At 37.6% G+C, this 27,359-nt stretch overlaps 1 protein-coding gene across 1 annotated transcript in view; it reads left to right on the top strand.

The window, feature by feature from the left end:
• The first annotated feature begins 218 nt into the window (after window positions 1-218).
• The window catches only part of LOC149541069 (glutamate receptor 3.4-like), a 64,840-nt gene continuing 37,699 nt past the window's right edge, over window positions 219-27,359 (top strand). The window contains exon 1 of the mRNA XM_089802061.1: window positions 219-757. Within this exon, the coding sequence (XP_089658187.1) occupies window positions 460-757 (298 nt within the window). The 5' untranslated portion in view covers window positions 219-459. The remainder of the gene's footprint in view (window positions 758-27,359) is intronic.

The raw sequence follows: 27,359 nt of genomic DNA on the forward strand, positions 1-27,359 counted from the left end.
GTTCTTTATATTAATTCTTAGGAAACTTCACCTTAACCTGAAAAGGATACCAAAAAAACCACCTAGTGTACGGTACCAGTTACCATCAATTCACATGGGGTTCGGCCGGGGCCCGACCAGAAGTAAAAGGAAACTCTGCAGAAAAGTCCAAATCACTGCTTTAGGGTACAATTTATTAATTATTAATTAAGGTCTTTCCGGACGACCTTTTCAAAATGACATTTATATTGTTTAATATGAATTGTCTTTCTTTCCATAGAAAACCAGGAAAAAGTAAAATATTATATATTCACTACCGTCTATATAATCCTAAACCAGCCATGCACTTCAATAATTTGTCGAGATCCATACCCAAGCACGAACTGAATTTTATATTCAGTTTTGGAAGCCCACAGATAACATAAAAAAATCTCAGATTTTGGTTTCTAATTCTGCAAGATAATTTTTGGTTTGGCAGGAATGGATAAATTTAAACGTTCCTTCCCTATAATTTTCAATTTGCTGTCATCTCTGCTGTTGGGTGGTGAACCCCTTTTGATATTCCCCTGCCATTGCTTAGCACAAAATGGAGTTAGACCTGCAACTGTGAACGTGGGTGCTATTTTGTCGTATGACACTACTGTTGGAAGAGTGGCTAAAAAGGCCATTGAATTAGCCGTGGAAGATGTGAATAATGATAAAACTATGCTTAATGAAACTCAACTTGTGCTTACAATGATGGACTCCAATTCCAGTGCTTTAATAGCTACTTTTGCAGGTATGCTTAACTTTCGGTAGTGATGAGCTCACTATAGAATTAAACTTGGGAATGAACTCAGGAGCATCTGAGAGGTTAAAGAAAAGTGTTGGTATGTTATGATGGTTTTGACCATACTGTCATGCTAACTTTGTGCTAATATGCAACATCATAAATCTTGAGGAATTGGGCCTTCACAAGTTATTCTTTTGTTTGATAATACCGTAATTATAGGTTCAGGAAAATCATGTACTTACAGATTCTAGTTGGGCACTTGTTCAACGATCCAAGCTTCCGTAGTTTTGTGGCAAAATACAAAAAGAAGACAAATATTACAGTTTGGTCTTATGTCTAAATTCAGATCTTACATTTCCCTCTCTAGAGGAACAAGAAGCAATGGAAGATCTGATTAGAATTTTCTAATGATCAGAATAGCAGGCAAATCTTTTCACTTTAGTTTAAAAAAGTGTAGAACTCAATGTTAGGACTTCGGCAAAAATATAGAACATATTCTTGGTGTTCATGAGACCTATATCATGATTTAGATGAAATTTATATAAAATTTCAAATTTCTCAAAAGAGATTATTACTTCAATAGTTTCTAACTTTCTAAGTTCTAACCTGTAGATTAAAGCCTGTTGTAGACTGAAGAACTAATGTAGCGTAGCATGGCCTTACGCCTCAAAGGGTTTAGACTTTAGAGGAATCAAATATTTTAAAGGACCTTGAGTTCTCAATTTGAAAAATTCTCTAAGAATATTGTATTGTTTACTATATCAGAAGAGAAATTAATACATCACCTTTAAAGTTTTAAACAAGTCGAGCCTTGCAATTACTTACCTGCATCTCAGTTATTAAAATAATGACAGCCCATTACTATTTCAGTTCGAGAAGGCCACAGTGGTAGGATAGAAATCTAAAGCCCAAATCGTTTCAGTCCTAGAAGACCATAGTATTCGGATAGAGATCTCAACTAATCATTCTATGATGAAAAATTTAATGCAAGTGAAATAAACACTATTTTGGTTTCTTTCAAAAAATTATTGTAGTGTATATAAACAGCCAAGGATGTTTGCTAAAGCTCCAAGAGTTCGCATTAGGTATCCACCCCCAAATGCAGAAACCATTGTATAACATTCCAAGGGCAAAAGATGATATAGCGTTTTCTATTTATATCTGTGCCTTGATAAGTTAAACATAGTGCAGCACCGTCCTGCTGCTTTCCAAGATATGCCATTCTTCTCCTACCAGTTTCCATACTTACATTTAAAACACATTCTGTTAAATCTAAGCATTTGAGTTCTGTTAAATCTAAACATTTGAGTTCTAGCTTCTTTCTCTCAGACTTCATCTCAGATGCATCCTTTAAATTTACTATTTACAGACAAACAACTACTTCTGATATAGAATTAAGATTACCAATGGTGGATATTATTTTCTGCTAGGTTTTCTCTCTAGCTGTCTCATGCTATGGGAAAAAGTTTTATTTGTTGACTTTCTTTTATCTTTCTGGAGATGATTCAATTATTCCATTTCTCTATTTTTTTTAAACGAAAGGCCATAGGCCTATATATTTATATGGCCTATATATTCATATAATAAGAAGGATCATTACATTGCAAAATGGTGCCATATATAGCTGACCATATAGGACTTCTAAACTGCAAACCAAACTAGACAAACCAACATCCTTAAATGCAAAATTGGCCTTGGAACTATTAAACTCAAAACCAAGCATACGAAGAGGCCTGATCTGTAACAAACTAACCCTACTAATGATTCCAGTAGACAACACATTTGCAGAATGCACATCACAAAAGAAACCCATATCTAAATGCCCATAAAAACTGTCACAAGGGTTGACAAAAGCAGGATGACAGTCCCAAAATCATGAATGTGAGACTACACAAACAACAGACCAAGTATCCAGTAAACTAGGCCAAAACAAGCAGAGGCAAACCGAAAATACCTCACACTCAGTCCTCCAGCATATTTAGGTAATCATCCACCGGGTGGTCAAGCTTGGTCAAACCATGCAAGAAGAGCAGAGGGTCATGAACATTATCGCCATCGCAGGCACCATCATTCTGACCTGCAAAAACATTATCCTTAACAGGAGCCACCATATTGAGAGGAACCACCTGATGAGCAGGAACAACCGCCATATCTCCACCAAAACCACCTCCCAAAGGAAGAACCCTATGTAAGTTTGGAACTCGGACAGGCAGAACAGGGGGAGCAACATGGTCATCGTCATGTTGGAAGAGGAGTGAGAAAATAACAGCCACCTAATCACACAGTTGATTTGCAAATGCAGAAGTAAATACTCCACGCTGGTGAATCGAGAAGTAAATCCTTTTCTCTATTTTAATATTTCGATCTCTAAGATGATTTTCTCTGCAAGTTCATATATAATGTGGACGGCTTCCATGGCTATATCTTGGGCCATCTCTAGTGATAGGCTGCGTTTCTCCTCATTGCAGTCTAATACTCTTCTGCTTTCTCATTACAACTATCAACATTTCTCCCCTTTTTGGCATAACACCACTCATCATCTCCATCTAGTCATCCTTTTCATCTTCATCTTCATCCAATTCATCCTACTCACTATTCAATTTGTTTCTTTTGCCGTGCTCTCTTCTCCTGATGATGGACCATGAAACTCGATCCAAAACCTTCAGGAAAAAAACTTACAGAATTAAACACTAAAATAATATATTTACCATCTCCTTTGTGCCAAACTCTTTGTAACTTACAATTAAGGGCCTTCCATCCATTCATATTTCTACCAACTCTTCAAAGGATTTATTTTTCTCTCATTCTAGCAACTGTAACCCTTGATTAATCTAGGATGCTCTGCTACCAAATTGTGCAGATACTTTCCCGAACCTGCAAGTCTTTATATTCAAGACAATACTCTGGTCTGGGAATATTTACTTGACACTACAAATAATATCAAAACAATGAAGGATAGAGAGGATGGATCACATAAAACTTATGTCAAGGAAATATAATGATTGTTTTAACTCAGACCAGACAGACAAAGAAAGATGAAAGAAGCGTATAAAAAGATTTACTGCAGAAAATAATAATCAAGCGACCTCAATATCTTCATTATATACGGGAAGAAGGAACATTCCCTAAACTGTGTAACATTATGTGTTACGTTTACAGCCCCAAAGTCATTGCAAAGCAAAAGATGCCTAGTTTGACTTGTAAACTAGAGATAGCAAGTAAATAACAGTTGCAGTCATTCCAGATCTGTGAGACCCTGCAGAGGTTAGGCACAGAGGTTGGCTTTTTCCAATCGGACTTGGAACACTCTTTTCTTTTCTTTGGTCACCATTTGGTGTCCTGCTGGGCACTGCCCCCTTGCTTGTACTTTTCAGTCCCTTTGATCTGTTTGTGATCACTTGGGCATTAATAGTTTTAACTTTTTATCTTTATCCATCCAATAAAGGCTGAACACTTTACAAACTGCTAAAACTAGTAAATGCAACCTGCCCTGCATTCTCATCAAACTCGGCAATACAGGAAGAAACTTATGATTACCCCTGATACAGTGGTTGATCAGTTACATTTAAGCTGCTGGACCTGGTATGAGCGTCCGTGTAGGCATGGCAGTATGACAGTTTTGTTTTTCCTTGGATATGGATATGGGTTTGGATATACACACAGGTGTGCAAATGAGATCCTAGTGTAGGAACATAAACTAAGAACTTAAGTCTTCATTGCATATCATTGGAACATGATTTAAGTTCAGCAACAGTCCAGAGCTGAACACTTGGAATTATGCTCCTTTGTTGTGATAAAATTGAGATTGTGAAGTGTCTGTGAATGAACTAAGTTAAATGATAATAAAGTGATGTCTTTTAGCAGAAACAATGAAATACAAGAGGAAAAAACAACATAGTAGCTCAGCTCTAAAAATAAGATACAAAAGGAACTTGTAGCTGAAATCTAGAGCTGAAAGTGCTAGACATGATTGGAGGGTACCCTAGTTTTTAGGGTGTTCAAAGTTCCAAACTAACAGAAAGGGGCAAAAATGCAGTTGGGAAGTCTTGTAGATCTGGTTCCAAAAGGTCAAGCCAATGAACATTCGCCACGCTTGGAGGGTACCCTAGTCCAAGGGTTTCACATGTTCAAAGTCTAGAACTGTTTGTCTCGGTCTGTTCTCAGCCCTTCTAACCTCCTTTGTCATTATATTTGATCCTACACACACACAGGTGGGGATAAATAGTTGTGTTGTATAGGGTCTTGCCCATTTCAAAATCGTTGTTGGTGTTGCCTGCACAACAACTTTGGTTGATGAGAAGAGGCCTTATTCTCAAGAGGACAAAGGCTAAATCATAATTGAAATGATTATACCTTAGGAATGATAAATGCAATGCTCTTTAGACAAGTGTCTAAGTGTTGATGCAATAACATGATAACAAAACACAATTAACATGATATTGTGTTTGAAAGTCGATTTTTGTAGCTTGCTGCTCAATATGCTGAATACTCAGATGTTTAATGCTTGCTTGATAATTTGAATGCTCTTAAAATCCCATTAGGCCTTCTAAATGATATAAATTTGCTTTATATAGGGTTTACAAGGCATTTTTGAATGTAGGCCAACGACCCATAGTCAATGATAAAATCAGGATTGGTTCATGAGTGACATATACAAACATTTCTGCACGTTTGAATTTGTGTCCCTTTTAGAGGGACTAGGGTGTTATGCACCTTTTTCTACTGATAATTTGTTTGGCAAAAGGGGTGGCAGAGTTTTGGGATTCACAAGACCTAGTCTCAAAGTTAGCGTATTAGAACAATTAAGTTGTGGGTTTAACGATTAAATTATAGAGTACAACATGGCCCAAATAGGATTAAAATGATCGAGGAGAAAACACGCTAAAAAGGGTCCCAAATAGAGTGCAAAATTGTAAAGGGGTATGATTTACTTACACTATAGTCGAAATAATTCTATTTAATTACTTCATAGTTTGCAAGAATGAAAATACTAATAAATTCATAATTGAGTGATTTATGTCAAATGTTAGTATAATGAAAATTACGATCAATATTTAACAATCTAGGCTAACATCCTTGGGCAGCTAGCAATCTCACATCAACCAAAAATATTTTCTGTTCTTAGTTTCCTATTTTCCTGTTCTCTATAGATTTGTAGCTAGATTGTCAATTCTTATTCCTTTTACTTGTGTAGTTGGGGATTCATTATAAACATTGTATAGATCATATCTCTACTATCCCAGCTCGGTCCATGCTTTCTAGATGAAGATGTTTTAAGATTGGTTTGACCTGTATTGCCCTTACTGTTCTAACGGCCAAATTGGACTTATTGATCTTGCGATAGCATTTCACGATCTGCAATGGTCGGTGATGCATTGTTCAATGCTAGTACATTCATGGTGGACCTCCATGTACAATTACACGATATATCAACCTTATTTGGAGGAGTCCTTATAGGTTTGGGTCCTGACCTATAAATTGTAATATGTTTTCTCCATTATTGGAATTTGTGATTGGATAAGCCAACTCGTGGCTAACGATCTTGTATATAGGTAGGCTAGTAGTTTCTTGATAGGGGAAATGAGTAGTATTAGAGGGGGCAGCTAGTAGATGATAGTTGGAAGGTTAGAAAGCTATTTTTTGTAATCAATTAGGTTCGTATTGTAATATCCCTAACTAGATATTTACTAAATTTCTCCTTTAACAATATGATCAAAACTAAAATATTCTAGATTTATTTCGGAACAATGGAGTCTAGCAGAAACCCCAATAGATATTTGACTAACTTCTTCTTGGATATAACATTCAAACTCAGATTTAGGCAAAAGGAATACATTGCTATAATAAAACCAAAAAACTCTTATAATTCCTTAAACAACGTTATTGCCTTATATAGCAGCAATATAACAGCCAACAACTTCTAGATAATTTCTAAAACGTTATTGTATTAAATAACAACAATACAATAGCCAGCGAACCACAATCCAATCTTATACACAGATTTTATAGTCAGATTGGAAAACAAGAGAAGAAGTTGTAAGCACAAATGAGACACTTGAAATGATATCTCCACGGACAATGGGTTTGCGTCCACTGCCTGCCTACACGAGGGGCTACGTCCTCACACTGGCTGAAAGCTGAAGCTTTTTGAATGACTCTCACAAGAGAGAACTGAAAATCAGAATAATAAATCAAGCATACCAAAAGGAAGGGATCGCTTCTCCTTTTATTCTCGCAATGGTGACCCTTCGATTTCCTTTCTGGGTTTTTTGTCTTATCTCTCCTCGTCCTCTTGTGACCACTTGGAAAATTAATTTGACCTTTAATAACAAATTTCTAGCTCACATAGTCAAACTTAATATTGTAAATACGTCCCTTCAATAATTTCTAATGTCCCCAAAAAGAAGGGACATTACAAATCTCCCCTCCTGTGATTGCTTGCCTTCAAGCAATATGTACTAGGATCCCATATAAATCTATAGTTAACCCAGTAGCCTAAATTGACAACAAACGTGGCCAAACTATGAAGCACAGTACCACTCTGCAAACCACTTGTCAACTGAATCCTTGGATCCCATATTACTCTACGAAGAAACGCTATGCCTGTACACTAATCAACACTGATTATCACCATATTCAACCTCAAACTGAATAGGACCACAATAAAATCCTCATCCAACCATAGATGCAAACTGCCAACACCTGGATCCCAAACTCTGTTACGCTGCCTCGCTGCTATGATGAGATAGAAATATATCCAGGGTCCATGTATAATCCAGTAGAATGTGAAGACCTGACCTAAATGGATGATGTAAGAAATGAGCTGCTCAAAAGTTGAAACCACCATCCCATGGACATCAAAATTCATATTGTCAGCATAAACTTGGAGAATTCCCAAGCACATAGGTGCTATGAGTATAAAGGATGTTGAGAATCTAACCACAAACTTCACATAAATAGTCCACTGAGAACTGTTCAGAGGTTGATGAAGCAAATTCACCCAACTCCTGAATGGGGTGAAATCGGAAAATATGTTGGGGTTGATGAAATGATAAGCAACAAAAGTTGATTCATCATTGTCATGCTAAGATCCGGATTCACTACTAGGATTTGAGGCAGGATCCCAAAGTCTGAAATCAAACTCTTCCTCTTCATGGCAAGCAAGAGGTGATCCCTCATTTAACACAAAAAGAGGATTGTCAGACGTCCAATCAGCAACAACTTCAAAGAAAGGGTTGTCAACAAGTTGAAAGTGTTCTGAAGTTTTGCTACTTAACCGATTGGGGCAACTATCTAAGTCATACATCTGCTGAATGCTCTCAAGTTCATCAATTACCTCTAGGAAAAGCTCCTGCCTCTCTTTATCCTTCTACTCTTGAGAGTGATTCATGATCCTAATCTGATTTTCTGCCTCTTGAAGAAAAAATCGAGCATCATCTAATGCCTCATGAGTACCCTTAAGCTCCCTTTCGAGCTCCATAATCCCATTCCTTTCTTTAACCTTAAGAATGTTATCACTGTCAGAAAGCAAATACAAATAATTTGATTTCATAGTCTCAAGAGCTGTTATGATCACCTGCAAATCAGCAACAAGCTAATTTTCTTCCACTCCTTTTTGAACCTTTCTATCGAGCTCTTCCACCTACTTGTGAGTGTTGTCATAACGTACCAATGATGCCACAACCATATCATTACTAACCTTCAACTGATTCTTAAAGGCATGCACTTCATTATTGTTTTGTTGAAACGATTCATTGTTTTGCAGTGTCATCTTAGATTGTTCCTCCGAATTCTTGTCATGGATGTAGGAAATATATGGTTCCTCATACAAAAACCCCAACCTACTATTACCTTGAGTGCAACCGATCTCATCAACCTGCTTGTCAAAGCTAATCTCCCAATTACCAACATAGAAACTTGCACCTTGTGTCACCTCTTCTGCGTGTTCATTAGGAAGTTGTAAATCAATGGGGGTTGACTGCTCTTCTTTTTCAAGGTCTCCAATTATATGATTTTGGTCTGCTAGAAATTCATCATACATAGTTTTGCATTGGTCTTTTGCAAGGAGATCATGAGCTAATTCAAGGTACTTCATTTTTGCCAAATCGGTCTTGTTTTGAAGTTTTGGATGGAACTCTATGAAATCACTAAAGGCTAATTCTTTTTGAATCTTCAGAGGAAGTTTTTTGTACTCATCATACATATCAAGTACCTCTGTTTTGAAATACCATTTTTGGTTTTCGTTTTGCTAAATGACTGATGAAGCATCTTCATTCTTTTCCCAAATATTCTCCAAGTTCAAGGAAGTTGCTCTCTTTTCTAGTTTTGCTCCATAGTTCCATATTTTCACAATAACCGATTTCTGATAAAAGGTTCACTTGAAGGTCTTTAAAATCCCATGGATTTTCTTTCTATGGTTTTTTTTTTTCCCTATATGGATGTAATGGTTCTAGTCAAATTATCTCAAAGAAAACTCTCTTGCCCATGTTTTACCTTTTGGACCAGTTATATAGTTCAGTTGATTTCTGAATAGTTCATCCGATGTCTTCAATCCTCAAATGTAAATAACTTTAGACTTCTTGCTAGTTACATGACTTGCCAGACTCGTAACACCCACTTCTTTCTGTTATGCATGCCCTTCCTGTAGCTACCCCACCCTTCTTCAAGGCTTCTGCCGCTAAAACAACTGGAATTCCGTCAAGTATAGACAGGTCACAATCCTTGCCTTATTCTGCATAGAATGGTCACCAGACTGGACAGATTATTCTTGCCTTCTTTGCAGAGGCATTGGTTACTTTGATGTCTTTCTTCTGTAAAAAATAATCACCATCCCTCCATGATATAATTATTAAATAATCATTAATACCAGTAAAATGAGTCAAACCCACTATTGATAATGTTTATTGCACATCAACAATATTAAAAATGATATTTGCAGATTTTATTGTTTCCTGCCAACATACATTTACAATCTAATGCTCAATTCCAGAGGTATCAAATTTTTTCTTCCAACCATCACACTTGTAACTGGTAGACTATTTAATTCATAACTATGCCTATATGACGTCTTCCAGAAAACAATAACGATTCTAGCAATAAGGACACATATTATGTTTCTAGCATATGCATTCAGTAGATATTGTTTATAATGACTGATAAAAATACTCTACTCTGTTGTAACACCGATATTAGAAATTCAAAACATCGGTTATCACCATCTCATGCCAGTTGTAGTTTGGTAAAATATACTTAGTGGCAATCAAAATGTTGCAACATACTGTGCCATCATTTTTTTTCATTTCACCGTTTCTTTCCTCATCGATGCCAAAATTAAAATAATCTTCTTATTCAGTTACCCTCCAAAGGCTCCCGTTAACTCACAACTACGGTAAATACTAAAACGGCTTGGTATTTTGGTTATGCCAAATTTCCCAACACATTATTTCCATTTACAACATCTATAGACGCTTCTTTGTCAATCCTGGACGACAGAAGAAAATTCACCATAATTTGTACAAATTATTGACAGAGTAGTACAAAGATGAAGATGTTAGAATCCAATTAATTTTATTTCAAAGGATCCATTCTTACTTATGGCAGAGTAGCATGCTTCCCAAACTCTATTCTCATCGGTTCTTGAACACCCACCATGGATGCAAGCTAGGAGCAATAACGCTTTTTTTCGACTAATGTTCAAACCTGATAATCGAATCCCTTCAGAATTTGTGATAGACTCTAATCAGTCTCCAAGACTTTTATTAATGCTCATTCACTTTCATAAGCTTTAGAACTCTCCAATTTATGCCCGTTTTTCCAAGAGCTCACTAGAGTTGTTTTTAAACTTTCGGTAATGTGTATCTTAGATTACAAGGCCCAATTAAACAATAATCTGCCACTCCTGACCAATAAGATTCTCTTGTAATCTTTCATTAAACTTAATATATTTCCTTAGCTCTTGCACAGACGATTTTGAACCAATTCTTCTTTGCTTTGTCAAACCACTCCTAGAATAACTAGAGCTTGTTTGTTCATTGATTCACAACGTATGAAATATCCCATGACAATAGCATTTGGCTAAGACAAATACTAAATAATGTCTTCCAGCTTGCCGACAACACTTCTCCTATTGTATGGAGAATTTGAAGATGTAATGGTTGCTATCGATTTGGTGAAAATGTGATGACTTCTCAAGTGACGGGTCCTCTAACAGTTTATTTGCTTAGGCCAAGAGTTAAACGACAGTTTGTGTTGAAGCTCTTCCTGCGTCCCGTGGTTTCTACATACGTTGAGGGTGGTCAGGACCGAAGTGGAAATAAGACCCGATGCCACTACCAAGACTCAACCAGTCATGTTGTCTGCAAATGCATATTGTGCCCGTGACTTGTTTGACGTGTTGGTAAGGTGGTTCCGTTCTGAAATGAGGATGTATCTCGTCTTCACCCAAACACTCTAGCTAGCTGCCGACAACTTTGTATATTCTTCTCTAGACTCCACTGCTCTATAATCCCTTTCTTTCTTTCTAAACTCCCTGCAACTGCAGTCACACTACTGCCTGTGGCTTGGGAAATGATGGGAAACACATCTTCAACTCTGGTGTAACCCGTGAATCAATGCTGGTCTATATGGAGATATGTCTGCCACTAATGACATTAATTTTGCACTAACTATTAGTACCCCTGTCCTGTCCGATTGGGACGAGGTATTGCCGCCGCTATTCTTCTTCCCAAAAATGCAAATATTGACCTGTGTGGTGTCGAATCTCAATAACTTTAATCACCAGTTCTGTACTAGAGCTACAACCTCTGGATATTGATGAATCATTCCATTCCTCAATTTTGAAAGTGTCACATGAGTGCTAGTTTTGCGTCTAGACTCACCTTTTCTTCTTAGATATTTGAATGACATAGCATTTCATGGTAATATGATTTGTAGCTTAACAAATATCACTCTCCAAATACCTTCAGAATTGTAATATTTCAAGAAATGCTAATAATATAACCTTTTTCCAAAACAAGTTAAAATTCGAACTGCAATTGAAACCTCCAATAAGACCCAATAGGGTGGTATTCCCTGAAAATAAGTTTCATAGGCTGGCAGGATGCACAATTGTGATATCATTGTAATATCCCTAACTAGATATTTACTAAACTTCTCCTTTAAAAATATGTTCAGAACTAAAATATTGTAGATGTATTTCGGAACAATGGAGTCCAGTAGAAACCCCAATAGGTATTTGACTAACTTCTTCTTGGATATAACATTCAAACTCAGATTTAGGCAAAACGAATACAATGCTATAATAAAACCAGAAAGTTCTCCACAAGTATATAACCTGTTATTTCACAATAACATTCAAAATGTTGAACATACAACCATGAATTACAAACCGGTAAGATAAAACCAGCAAACTCTTATAATTCCTTAAACAACGTTATTGCCTTATACAACATCAATATAACAACCAGCAACTTCTAGATAATTTCTAAAACGTTATTGTATTAAGCAACAACAATACAATAACCAGCTAACCGCAATCCAATCTTATATACAGATTTTACAGTTAGATTTTAAAACAAGAGAAGAACCTTTAAGCACAAACGAGACACTTGAAATGATATCTCCATAGTCAATGGGTTTGTGTCCACTGTCTGCCTGCACGAGGGGCTACGTCCTCACACTAGCTGAAAGTTAAAGCTTTCTGAATGACTCTCACGAGAGAGAACTGGAAATTAGATAATAAATCAAGCATACCAAAAGGAACGGATCTCTTCTCCTTTTATTCTCGCAATTGTGACCCTTCGACTTCCTTTTTGGGTTTTTTGTCTTATCTCTCCTCGTCCTCTTGTGACCACTTGGAATATTAATTTGACCTTTAATAATAAATTTCTAGCTCACATAGTCAAACTTAATATTGTAAATACGTCCCTTAATATTTTTAATGTCCCCAAAAAGAAGGGACACATGTATGCTTGATTTTAAGATTGCATGTTTTCAGATCAATTTGATTTAAATCCTTGGTTGTATTTCAATGGGAATATAGGTTTAGCTTGTTCAATGTATTTTTATCCGTCTAAGATTGTTAATTCTTGTGTTGGCTCTAGTTGCAAGGTTGGACTATCTCCTTTGGGGAAACTCTTAACTGTGATTACATCAAATGGTATGAAAGAAAGTTTCATGATCCTATGTTCATCAGAGTTTCTAACCTTGTGAAGCCGTAGATCTATTGGTTATGAGGAGGTAGAGTCTGGATCTACCTCACAATTGTAGAGGGCTTTCACAAGAGGACCATAAAAGGATTGTTGGTTTGTTGTAGAACTAGAAGATTGTTTGAGTATTGCAGAGGTGAAAACATCATGGGGTTAGAGGCAGATTGCTTGTTGTTCATTAGATCGTTGAAAGGGAGGTAAATTGAACTTGGGAATCAGATGATTGAAGTTGAGGCATTTGCACCGGAGGGTTAGAAGGGTGCTGCCTAGGAGGATGAACCCTAGAAGGCTGGAGAAGATGATGGAGAAATTTAGGAATGCGATGAGAGATGAGATTGTAAAGCTTTGATTGGATTTGCGAGTAGTCCTGATATCGAAGATGAATAGGAAGAAGGTGTTGAAGATCTTGAGATTGTAGAAGTTGAGATTCTTGCAAAAGAAGAAAGATGGTTGAGAGTTGTAACACAAATAGATAATAGTCATAGAATGGATGTTTCTAACTATTCTTGTTCTTTACATCCTATGGATTTGATAAGATTGGATGAATGAACTAGAGGATTACTTTGAGCTTGAAAATGTTAAAGATCCACAAAGGGTTAGGTTAGCATCAACTAAGTTGAAGGTTCATGTTTCTTTATGGTGGAAAGAATTACAAAAGAATAGGGAGGATAATGGTGAAGTTAAGATCACTAGATGGAGGGTTATGGTTTCTAGCCAAGTTCATTTAGGAGGATTATGAATTGGAGTTGTTCAAGAAGCTACAAAACTTGAAGCAAAAGGATTTAAGCATAAAAGAGGACATTGAGGAGTTCTACAATATGACCATTAGATATGGACATTGAGAGTCGTCTAAGGAGAAGGTGTCTAGATACATCAATGGGCTGAGACCTAACATCTAGGATGAGTTAATGATGTAGTACAAGGTAGGAGAATCCCCAAAGGAGATGTCCTAGCCCCAACAATTAACCACACAATAGAGTATAAACAATAACACATAGATTAAGATCCACAACAATGCGAATTCTCATAATAGAATTATAAGATTTTCATCCAGCATGCCCGGTTGTAAGGCCTTTCGGGTTGCATCTAAATACAAAGCAATTACAATGGTAATTCTGCAAGACCTTGCAAGATCCAACCACTAGCTAGTCCAGATCCACAATCTGATAGAAAACCCCAAGAAGAATCCAAACTTGTGCTCGCAAGCCACCAAGCAACCTTCTTGTTCTCCAAACCACACTTAGCTACTAGCTTTACTCAAACTTTGGTCCTCTTAGCTACTCCATCTTGTCCATGCTAGATGATAATGATTCGCGACTCCACAAGACCCTCTACATACACCTAACTAAGCCACAAGTCGGCCTCGCAAGTTACAAATTAAATAAACCCTTATATTAAATACATAATTAAGCCACAAGCCGACCTACAACAGATATTAAATACTAAATTCCTTAGAAGGTTTACAACACATTAAATACACCTAGACAAATAACTAAGACCCGAATAGGTCCACATAAACTCCCACGATCGCTTCATGTCATGATCACATGCTATGTGCATTAAATGCACCAAGTCAACTAAGAAAATCCACAAGAACTCCATCCCACAAGACACATTGTCGAGCGTCAGCCAAAACCACAAGCATCGCCGAGCTCCCACAAGAATTGTCGAGTTCCATAGGTGCCAAGCAACTAACACATGTTGAGCACTGTAGTGAGTGCCGAGCAACATAGTATACGTCGAGAAATAGTATATATGCCGAGCAAGCCTTCAGCAACTGAGCTCCTCGGCCAACACGACACCCAGTAATGACCGAGCACCACTCCTTTGGTGACAAAGTCCTCAACTCCAAAACCAAAATCCCTCCAACAAGTAGGATATCTAACTACCCTAGGATGCTCTTGCATTAGACACCCTAGGTGGGAAAATATGTTCTTAGTAGCTGGAAGAATTTTTTTTTGGGATTCAACACATAAATCCAGACTCCACAAGACCCTCTACATATACCCAACTAAGCCACAAGTCAGCCTCACAAGTTACAGATTAAATAAACCCTTATATTAAATACATAATTAAGCCACAGGCCGGCCTACAACATATATTAAATACTAAATTCCTTAGAAGGCTTACAACACATTAAATACACCTAGGACAAATAACTAAGACCCAAATAGGTCCACACAAACTCCCACGATCGCTTCATGTCATGATCACATGCTATGTGCATTAAATGCACCAAGTCAACTAAGAAAATTTACAAGAACTCCATTTCGCAAGACACAATGTCGAGTGTTAGCCAAAACCACAAGCATCTCCGAGCTCCCACAAGAATTGTCGAGTTCCACAGGTGCCAAACAACTAACACACGTCGAACACTGCAGTGAGTGCCGAGCAACATAGTACATGTCGAGAAATAGTATATAGTCGAGCAAGCCTTTAGCAACCGAGCTCCTCGGCCAACACTACACCCAATAATGACCAAGTACCACTCCTTTGGTGACAGAGTCCTCAACTCCAAAACCAAAATCCCTCCAACAAGCAGGATTTATAACTACCCTAGGAGGCTCCTGCATTAGACACCCTAGGTGCGAAAAGATGTTCTCAGTAGTTGGAAGAATATTTTTTGGGATTGAACACATAAATCCCAAATTGGTTCTTCACATACATGTCCAGGTCTTCAACTAGTACACACTTTCCCTTGTTCCACTTCTACCAATCCTTTCCAACAATAGACAACTGTTTTCTCTACTTCTTCACATCCATCCTCGGTGTGCCACAGGTTATCTTTATTGGTCCTCTTAGCTACTCCATCTCCATGCTGGATGATAATGATTCGAGACTCCACAAGACCCTCTACATATACCCAACTAAGCCACAAGTAGGCCTCGCAAGTTACAAATTAAATAAACCCATATATTAAATACATAATTAAGCCAGAAGTCGACCTACATTAGATATTAAATACTAAATTCCTTAGAAGGCTTACAACACATTAAATACACCTAGGACAAATAACCAAGACCCAAATAGGTCCACAAAAACTCCCACGGTCGCTTCATGTCATGATCACATGCTATGTGCAATAAATGCACCAAGTCAACTAAGAAAATCCACAAAAACTCCATCCTGCAAGACACATTGTCGAGCATCAACGAAAACCACAAGCATCACTGAGCTCCCGCAAGAATTGTTGAGTTCTACAGGTGCCGAACAACTAATACATGCCAAGTACTGCAGTGAGTGCCGAGCAACATAATATATGTCGAGAAATAGTATATATGCCGAGCAAGCCTTCAACAATCGAGCTCTTTGGTTAACACTACACCCAGTAACGACTGAGCACCACTCCTTTGGTGACAGAGTCCTCAACTCCAAAACCAAAATCCCCCCAACAAGCAAGATTTCTAACTACCCTAGGATGCTCTTGCATCAAACACCCTTGGTGCGAAAAGATGTTCTCGGTAGCTGGAAGAACATTTTTTGGGATTCAGCACATAAATCCTAAATTGGTTCTTCACATACATGTCGTCCAGGTCTTCAATTGGTACACTCTTTTCCTTGTTCCACTTCTGCCAGTCCTTTCCAGCAATAGACAACTATTTTCTCTGCTTCTTCACATCCATCCTCGGTGTGCCACAAGTTATCTTTTCGTGTTGATTTCTGTTGAGATTATGTGTATTGCACACATTGCATAATATTGTTATATTGTATTATTATATCTTATTATGTAATGTTGTACCTAGGAGCACCTAGATGGATGTGCAACTTGGATAGATCCCCATGGGATATACTTGATGAGTTGTATTGTGACATTGTGATAATATTTGATGTAGGTATTTAATATTTAAATGTCCAATTTTAAATGTCGGGTCAATGGGTTAAGTAGCACATGGTTTATGTAATACCACTTGGTGGTTTTGTGAGACTTTCTACTATATAAGTAGCCACGAGGGTAGTTGTATGAGAAGGTGAAAAGGCAAAAATCGAGCAAGACAAGGCTTGATAGGTTAGCGAATGGAGCATTTGCGAACGTTGAAAGAATGACATGGGATGTGTGAATTCATGCTTATTCACATGGATTGCTTGGTTTTGGTTATGACTTTGAAGGCTTCCATGGTTGTATTGTAATGGAGTTTTTGTTGAATAATACATGACGATAGATGCTTTTGGAGGCCAAGTTTTTTTCCCTCAATGAGGGTTTCCTAGGGTATATCTTGTCTCACATTTCTGTGGGTATGTTGTCTATTCTCTTGCATGTGGATTTTAATTACATATATATTTCATATCTATTATGGGTTATGTGGAAACAATTATATTTTTTGTTGCAAATTTTCTTACAAGTGGTATCAGTGCCATGGTTTTGTTGTTGTAATCCTAGATTGAATGCACGAGAGGATAAAATAAATGACAAGGTATATGGGTTTCATAGGTTGCTTATTGCAGATTTGAGGGTTTTGGATTTTCTGTTATGATGAGATGTTGGTAGATTTTTGAGCATGTCAAATTGTTGGAAAAATGAATTTTTTGGATATTTCATTTAAATGAGGGTTTTAAGGGTGAGTTTGTAGAAGTGAACTCTTGGGCAAAAACAAACCTCATGTTTGGATTTGGATTGACATTTTCATAAATTTTGATATATAATGTGCCTTGGTTTGGCTATGTTGAGAGAAAAATACAAAGGTATTTAGTTTCAACCCGTGGTGGCCGTCAAATTTAATCTCGTTGGAATTTTCATCAAAAAATAAATAAAATTGCAGTGAAAATTGCAAAAAGAATTTTTTGGTAAAACGATCATAACTTTCTCTCAAAATATTGAATTTCGGGCTTCTTACAGTTGTTGGAAAGCTAATTCAAAGCACTACAACTTGGTGTAGGTTTGATTTTATAATTTTGACATTATGTCAGGTTTTTAGAGCTTGAAATTTAGAGGTTTATTTTGAGCATAGTTTTGGGCATGACTTGGGCATACAGAGTTGGATTTTGGACTTTGAGTAATCCGCAGAAAGCTATTGGAGAACTCTACACATTGGTTTAGATTTTGTGTAGATTTGACATGATTTATTTATTTGAATGGTTTATGATATATATTGACTATGATAACATTGTGAGCTTATGACATTGTATGTTTCGAAAATTTGAGATTTGATGTCATTGTATATTCAATTTATATTTTAGATTGATCTCATGATGATATGGTTATCAGTGTTTTATTTGGATATGTATGATGACTTGTTGGGTCTACAAGTTGTGCAGTTTTATAAGCGTTTTATACTTACAAGTTGCATTTATGGCTTGGATATGAGTTGTCTTTGTCCATTGATCTTTCATTATTGATACAGATTCAGATTGGTGGCTTGGATTTGGGTTGTCTATGCCCTTAGTCACATGATTTGTTGATTTTTCTTCATGTAGAAGGGATGAGATGTTGTTATCAGGTACAATCATAGTGGAGAATTCTGGTTGACTATTTTATGCTGACAGGTTGGACACATTGAGATTTAGATGCTCGGTTCATGGATGTGACCATGGTGCCGTGGATTTTGGCATGAGATGATTGGATATATAGGTACATCATTGGTGTTCATTGGTTTGGATTCCTGATTTGGTTATGGTGGTATATCTTCTTTGGTTGAGGATCATGGTTATTTGGTTTCTTTTGAGGAGCTTATGATGTGCACTTTGAGTTCTTTGATGGTTTGATTCCTTGGTTGATTCTCATCGTTAGAGAATGTTTTTTCATCATGATGTCTGTTAGAGTAAATAATTAATTATTTATTCTATTTATTTAAACTTACTTAAGTTAATGCATTTATTTAATATTTAGTATTTAATGGTTGTAGTGGTGAGTTGTTGACAACACGGGAGTTTGTTCCCTTCTAGCATATTTCACCTTTTTGTGGATGCTTAGTTGTCAACCTTATCTTCTACCACCTTCTAAGCTTGTTCTACCAGCTTCCTTGAGGCGTTTATATTCGAGCTCTCTCATTGTATCTCATATCACATTTTCATTGTAAATACATTTTCATTGTTTTTGCAATATGTTCTCTCTCAAGTCCGTTTAGGGTTTTTCCAAGCTCCACCTCTTCCTTCTTGGTTTCCCTTTGACAAGTTATTTGCATGCAAGTGATCTTGGCGAGCTGTGGAGTTGGATTTCATAAACTCTTACATGGTATTAGAGCCTCCCTGCTGCTGCTTTGTTGAAAGATTTTTGAAGCCGCGATTCAAAGACACAAATCGTAGTTTGTTTATGCATTTTTCTTCAATCTGGGGGAAGAGCATTTTTTCAGAGCACTTTGGGCCCAAACAGACACTACCATTGGATCTGGAAGGTTGTTTGCAGTAAGGATTCGTATAAAACTTTTCGATTTTGGAGATGGGGCTCCAAGAGGCAAAATTTTTTAGTTGCAAGGCTTTCCGTACGGATTAAACGGATGATTTGGCAGAAAATAAAATAAAATATATAAAATGCTGAATCGTTGGGCATCCACCCTGCGTGTTGCCTGCAGCGGCCGTGCAGCCGCAGCCCGACCACCGCCTGCTAGCCGCCCACCCTCCTTCGTAGTCGGTGGCGCCCCCACAACCCTCCGCTTTGCCAGTTCTGCAGCGCCAGTTTTCGCTGCTCGACCTAGGTTTTGCCACTTGTCCGCGACCCAACATTGTAGCAGCCTGTGTGGACACAGTCAGCTTGTGTGGCAACTTTTCAAGCACAGTCAGTGCGTTTGGTGGTGATACATGGCACGGGTGCCATGTGGCACTTTGCTACGTGGACCTTGCCAAATCACCCTGCTGAGTCACCACTTTGCCATGTGGCACCTTTTTTGCTGCAACGGCCTCGAGGTCGTCAATTTTAAACCAGTAGTTTGCTGACGTCAACACTACATCATCAGCGTCTTGTACCTCTCTAAAGTCCTTTTTGACCTACTTGCGATTTTTTGGCCATAACTTGAGCATACATAGGTATTTTTCCGATCCGAAAGAAGCGCCGGAAAGCTGGTTCCAAGACGGAGACATTGGTGCAGAGATTTTTAGGTTTTGATATAGTTTAGTTGCTCGTTTTTGCAATTGAAGTCCGAAGTTCTGTTTTTAACTCCTGCAAGCTTTTCTTTTGCGTCCCATGTCCGGTTTTTGAAAACGTTATATTTTTGGAAAGCTGGTTTTGTCATTTTTTCAGAAATGTGGTCTTTTTCCTTAGATTCTGGCGCATGCTCTTTCTATCATATTTTTGGTGTTTTTTCTCTATGGTGGATATCGTGGGTGTTTTAGGTCTGAGGATCATTTTCAAGGCATGGGATCCTTTGTTTTGGGCTGTACTATCTTTTTTATCAGCTTTTTTCTTTTTTTGATCATTGTAGACATCATTTGTAAGAACTTTTATGTATACGCACTGAAATAAAATGCCACTTTTGCATTTCGGGTTCATGAGCATTGTTTTGAGGTAGTTGTACTTTCACTATTTTTATAAAGCACCATGGGGGGGATAGTTGTTTGCTGTTTTAGGGCCTCTCCCTTTGTCAAGTGAGTGTCCCTTCCACAACATTAGCCTCATGCAGCGTCTGTGTGACCGTATTTTTATAGGTGTTTGTACCTCTTTCCTCTCTCGTCATTCTTGGTTCTGTCTGCAGAAGATTTTGGCCCACCTTTTCAGTTGCCTATCATCTCACCCCTTCTGCATTAAGGGGGGGTTATGCTGTTGTTCTAATGCATCCTTGGTTAGATGGTTTGATAGTGTGAGCTATGTATTCAGTGGTTGATCCTATGTACGAGGCGATTGCAGTAGCTGGCTACCTATGCATTTCGGTGAGATGGATCATCTACCATATAGACACGCTTGGTTTGTGCCTTCTTCCGTGGAGGTTCTTTGGATCAACAGTTTTTTTTTGAAGGCAAATTTTGCAGCTCCTTCATGCTTCAATGATGCTCTTCATGATCATTTCTTGTTCCTGTTTTAGGGGACATTCCTCTAGTTGGAGGCTTCTTTAGTTCTTCACTAGGTTCTTACCTATTTTTGGGGGAGGGTTTTTCCCATGTGGTTTTCTCTCTTTTCTCGTTTTCAGAAGTTGCATTTTTTTGCATTGTACATGGGTACCTAACATGGCCTCGTTGTTGGGACCCATTCTGCATTTCATCTTAGTTTTGTGAGCTTAAGGCATTCTCCTAAGTTGCACTTAAGGGGGGGTGTTAGAGTAAATAATTAATTAATTATTAATTATTTATTCTATTTACTTAAGCTTACTTAGGTTAATGCATTTATTTAATATTTAGTATTTAATGGTTGTAGCGGTGAGTTGTTGACAACATGAGAGTTTGTTCCCTTCTAGCATTTTCCACCTTTTTGCGGATGCTTAGTTGTCAACCTTATTTTCTACCACCTTCCAAGCTTGTTCTACAAGCTTCCTTGAGGCCTTTATATTCGAGCTCTCTCATTGTATCTCATATCACATTTTCTTTGATTTTGCAATATGTTCTCTCTCAAGTCCGTTTAGGGTTTTTCCAAGCTCTACCTCTTCCTTCTTGGTTTCGCTTTGACAGATTATTTGCATATAGGTGATCTTGGCAAGTTGTGGAGTTGGATTTCATCAACTCTGACAATGTCATAGATAGCTTGGATACATGGTTTAGTGGGAGATTGTGATAGTGATGAGGTGACAGTATGGGGATTAGTTCCTGGTTGTGTTTGTATTTTCCTAGTTTGGAGATCTTGGTTTCACTTGCTGCTAACACTTTGGTTGCATGTGTCGACCTATAGGATCTTCATGTAGGAGATGAATTTTATGATGTCATGAGTGACTGAATACTATAGTTGAATGAGAGTTGTTGGCATTGATATATTTATTGAGCGTTTGCAGATGTTGGAGGATGTCTTAGATCCTGTTGGTGTAGAAGCTTCTTTGACATTTGCATGGTGCACTTGTTATCTTCATGGTGTGTGGAGATGGTTGCATCTTGAGAACTCATTGGGTTCTTGGTAAAGATGTGGTTTATGCTTTCATTTGGTATATTATCCTTGGTTTTAGGATGATTTCATTATTATGTTATGGTATACTCTTGATAAACATTTAGAGTTTTGACATGTTATAGTATATTCATAAGGAGCATGATGTGTCTTTGGTTAAGATGGTTTAGAGCATGTTGTCATGTTTTTGTTCATGAGGCTATGGTTGGAACTTTGACCATGATCTTGGTTTAGTTTCTTAGTGTTGATTACATTGATCATTTGCTAGATACTTCATGCTATTGCTATGTTCCATTTGGAGTTGGCATGGATTGATTGGTTACAGGTGCTCATGAATACTTAGAGATAGTGGTGATGCTGATTTCTCTTGGATTAGAGAAGTATTTGTTGGGACGGTTGATGGTTTTAGTAGGAAGTCCGAGGGGCATTTGCCTAATATGGACTTGAGAGGATATTGTTCTTAGACGAGTCTTGGTTGGAGACCTAGATATCTTGATGAGCATTCTCATTCTCCACTCTTGGTCTACTTGGTGGTTACTACTTGAGAGGTATAGCCCATTGTTTCTCTCAGGTGCATTATTTTTATGCTTATCTTTTATGCATAAGTTCATAAATAATAGCAGTGGCATGATAGGTGGTGACATAATTCGTGTTTGAGATGCTGGATACTTTGATTTTGTTGTGAGTACAAGGATGGAGTACATGGTGTACTTTGAACCATGATGGTGGATGTGCTAGGGAGGGATTATTCCCTTGTTCATTTATGTGGCTACAGATTGACCCTATACAATGTATACAAGAAGTGGGAGATTGTTGAAACTATGTGTGGTGCACATATTGCATAATATTGTTATATTGTATTATTTAATTTTATTATGTAATGTTGCACCTAGGAGCACCTAGATAGATTCCCATGGGATATACTTGATGAGTTGTATTGTAATATTGTGATAATATTTGATGTAATTATTTAATATTGGGGAAAAAGAATTAAATGTCCACTATTAAATGTGGGGTCAATGGGTTAGGTAGCATATGGTTTATGTAGTATAACTGTATAAGAAGGCAAAAATGTAAAACTCGAGCAAAACAGGGCTTGACAGGTTGGCTAAGGGAGAATTTGTGAAGTTTGGAAGCATGACATGGAATGTGTAGATTCATGATATTTCATATGAATTGCTTAGTTGTGGCTATGGCTTTGAAGGCTTCCACGATTGTATTGCAACTGTTTTTTTGCTGAATAATACATGGTGGATGCTTTTGGAGTGTGGTTTTTTTTTTTCCCTCAATGAGGGTTTCCCAGGGTATAGTTTGTGTGGGTATGTTGTCTATTCTTTTGCATGTGGATTTTAATTACATATATATTTCAAATCTATCATGGGTTATGTGGAAATGATTATATTTTTGTTACAAGTTTCCTTACAAGTAACCAACCCTCTTAGAATCCTTCAACTCAATTCAGCTACCAATATTTAGGTTCCTTCTACCAAGTTCTTCATTCGGAAAAGGAATCAGGGAATGCTTCCTATCACTTTACTCAACAGTAATTACATTGTTGACACAATCATGCATAGCCCTACAATCATACTGCCAAGGTCTACCAAGCAATATGTGACAACTACTCATGTCCATAACATCACACAAGACTTGATCCTTATACTGCCCAATCTGAAAATCAACAAGACATTGCTCCCCCACTTCTAAAGCATATTCATCTTGTAACCAACCAAACCTATAAAGACAAGGATGTCTAATTCTCTTCAAACCAAGTTTCTGAACCATCTCCTCGGCAACAAGGTTATTTGTACTACTACTATCCACAATCACATATCAGATTACCACCAGACTTATGAGTCCTAAACAAATTACTTCTTTGACAAGGTTCCAGTACCTTCTTACCAAACAACACTCACCGAGCCAACAAACTCTCCCCTTCCTGCTCAGGTTCATTGACACAGTCTTCAACTTCATTTTCCACAACAACTTTCCTATCACCAGCCTTTTGTGAACACTCGAAATCTTTGTGTCCTCTATCAACTTCATTTACATTTAAATTCACCTCTACTTGCCCTCTTCTTCAACTTAACAGGTTTTGGTTCATCTTTTGCACTCGATTTATCCTTTGCTGAGTGATCTTGCTTCTCTTTCCCACAGGAACTACCTTGATTTCTTCTCTTCAACTTATTTTCTTGTCTCAGAGAATACTGATAAGCGTCCTCAATAGAAGCAATATTCAACATACCGATCTCATCCTGAATATTGAATCTCAAGCCATTAATGTATCAAGCCACCTTCTCCTTAGAAAGTTCTCTATGTCCAGACCGAATAGTCAACTTGTAAAATTCCTCAATATGATTTTTCACAGACATATCTTGCTGCTTCAGATTCTGCAATCTCTTAAACAATTCAAGTTCATAATCAGTAGGTATGAACTTAGCCTTCAATTTTGGAACTATCAATCTCCAACAAGTGATCTTTATTTCACCTTCCTCTTCCTTATCTCTTTGCAATTCTTTCCACCATAAAGCAACATGACCTTTTAGCATACTCGGTGCTAACCTCACTCTGCACAAATCTCCAATATCCTCTAACTCAACGTAGTCTTCTAATTCATTAATCCAATCAATCAAGTCTTCACAACTCAAAGTACTTGAGAGATTAGACACATCCATCTTGTGCTTCAGCTTTAACCGAGTGTTAGATCTATTCGGCCAACCAACTCTATCTTCCACAGATCTCTCCGCACGATTAGTTCTATCTTCACCACTTGATCCAGCAACCTTGAAGTCTTTAGAGACTTCCTCATAACCATCTTCAATACCTACATGCTGAGGTACACCAGTTATAGCCCTCATGATTTCATTCTTCATCAACTCCATCTCAGATCTGAAATCTGTTTTAACCTTCTCTGAGATCCTTGCTTCTACAACATCACAGAGATCTTCAATCACCCTAGGGTCCAATCTTCTCAAAGGAATCTTCCAAGATCTTCGTAAACCCTTTGCAACAAATCTCCAACCAGATCAAACACTCGCTTTGATAAGATCAACTGCCTAGATCAAATCTTCACGCATCCGAGGTCCTGGTGCAAATTGCCTCACATTCGACGATCTGTCCACACGCTCAGGAAAACTGGCTCTGATACCATTTGATGTAGTACAAGGCAGGAGAATCCCTAGAGGAGATGTCCTAGCCCCAACAATTAACCACACAACGAAATATAAACAATAACAAACATATTAAGATCGACAAAAATGCCAATTCTCATAATTCAATCATAAAATTTTCATCCAACATGCCTAGCTATAAGGCTTTCTGGGTTACGGCCAAATACAAAGAAATTGCAATGGTAATTATGCAGGACCTCGCAAGATCCAACCACTAGCTAGTCCAAATCCACAATCTGACAGAAAACCCTAAGAAGAATCTAAACTTGTGCTTGCAAGCCACCAAGCAACCTTCTTATTCTCCAAGCCACACTTAGCTACTAGCTCAACTCAATCTTCGCTCCTCTTAGCTACTCCATCTTCTTCATGTTGGATGATAATGATTTAAGACTCCATAAGACCCTCTACATATACCCAACTAGGCCACAAATCAGCCTAGCAAGTTACAAAGTAATTAAACCCTTATATTAAATACATAATTAAGCCACAAGTTGGCCTACAACAAATATTAAATACTAAATGCCCTAGAAGGCTTACAACACTCATTAAATACACCTAGGACAAATAACCAAGACTCAAATAGGTCCACACAAACTCCTACGATCGCTCCACATCACGATCACATGCTATGTGCATTAAATGCACCAAGTCAGCTAAGCAAATCTGCAAGAATTCCATCTTGCAAGCCATACTACTGAGTGTCAGCCAAAACCACAAGCATCGCTGAGATCCCACAGGAATCGCTGAGTTCGACAAGTGTTGAACAACCAACACATGTCGAGCACTGTAGTGAGTGCCGAGCAACATAGTATAGATGCCGAACAATCCTTAAGTGACCGAGCTCCTTAGCTAACATTACACCCAGTAACGACCAATCACCGCTCCTTTGGTGACTAAGCCCTCAACTCCGAAATCAAAATCTCTCCAACATGCAAGATTGCTAACTACCCTAGGATGCTCCTGCATCAACTAAGTATGATGAGGATCAATGCAGTTGAGGATGCTTATCAATATGACTTGGAGGAAAAAGATAATTTGAAGACGAGACAAAGAAGCCCTAAAGGGACAAACAAGTTGGTAACACGAGCAAATAAAAGAAAGTGATTGAAGAAGAACTAGATCAGAGGATTCATAGGAGAGGCAGTGGCAGCAAAGAGTTCAAAGGTACTTGTTTCAAATGTGGTAATGTTCGACATAGAACTTTCTAGTGTTCAGAGGGTTCTAGAAAAGGCATGGGTAAACATAACCTTGTACCACAAGGAGAAAACTATGAATGAACCTAATGAAGGCATGGTTGCACCTAAGATGGGACAATCTCTGATGTTTTGAAGAATCTTGTTGAGTAAGAAGGAAGCTGAACTTGTTTAGAGAAGGAATTTGTTTAAGACTGTATGCAAGTCAGGAGGTAAATGTTGTAAGGTTATTATGGATAGTGGTAGTATTGATAACCTTGTATTAGAGGAGATGGTGCAAAAACTTGGAGTTAAGGAGACTTAAACATCCTTGTCCTTATAGGATAAGTTGGTTTCGAGATGATCATATAGTGAAATTTAGAGAGAAGTGTTGGGTTGAGTTCAAAATTGGGCTTATAAGGATTAAGTGTTATGTGATGTGGTTAACATGAGTGCTTATCATGTTTATTGGTACACCTTGGCAATATGATAGGGGAGCTATTTATGATTGCAAAACAAATGTAGTTTTTATTGTGAAGAATAGAAGAAATTTTACTTTGATTCCTTTTAAGTATGATGAAGACTTACACCTTGGAGAGTCCGACTGCTGTAAATCAGATGAATGAGGATGTATTTGGATTGTTGAAGAAGGATATGATAAATGAATTTAAACCTAAGAAATGTTTGAGGATTGATTACAACAGTGTGGTGTTGAAGTAGCAGAAGTAAATAGTGATGAGTAATCTATTGAGAACCAAAGGTAAAGGCGAGTTGTGTAAGCTTGGTAGTCAAAGAAAGGATAGTACAAGCAATTGCGGAGTTTTACCAAATGAGGGAAGCTATACTATTGGGTTTGAGAGATTTGGATACAAAAATAATAGGAGTAACTATTTGTAGACCGTGACTATTAGAGATAAGGAGGATATTTGGATCAAGAATGAGGATGGGATTTATGTTGTTAATCATGTCAAATGTTAATAAATTCCTCTTATGAAACATCTTTTATTCACATGGGATGTCTAATGCTGGAGTATCCTTTGACAGTTGGCAATCTTACATCAACCAAAAATATTTCTTGTTCTTAGTTTCCTATTTTCCAGTTCTTAGTAG

The sequence above is a fragment of the Cupressus sempervirens genome, chromosome 9, assembly GCF_028749045.1.
Source record: "Cupressus sempervirens isolate cs-2001-9-10 chromosome 9, ASM2874904v1, whole genome shotgun sequence".
In the NCBI taxonomy this organism is placed as follows: Eukaryota; Viridiplantae; Streptophyta; class Pinopsida; order Cupressales; family Cupressaceae; genus Cupressus; species Cupressus sempervirens.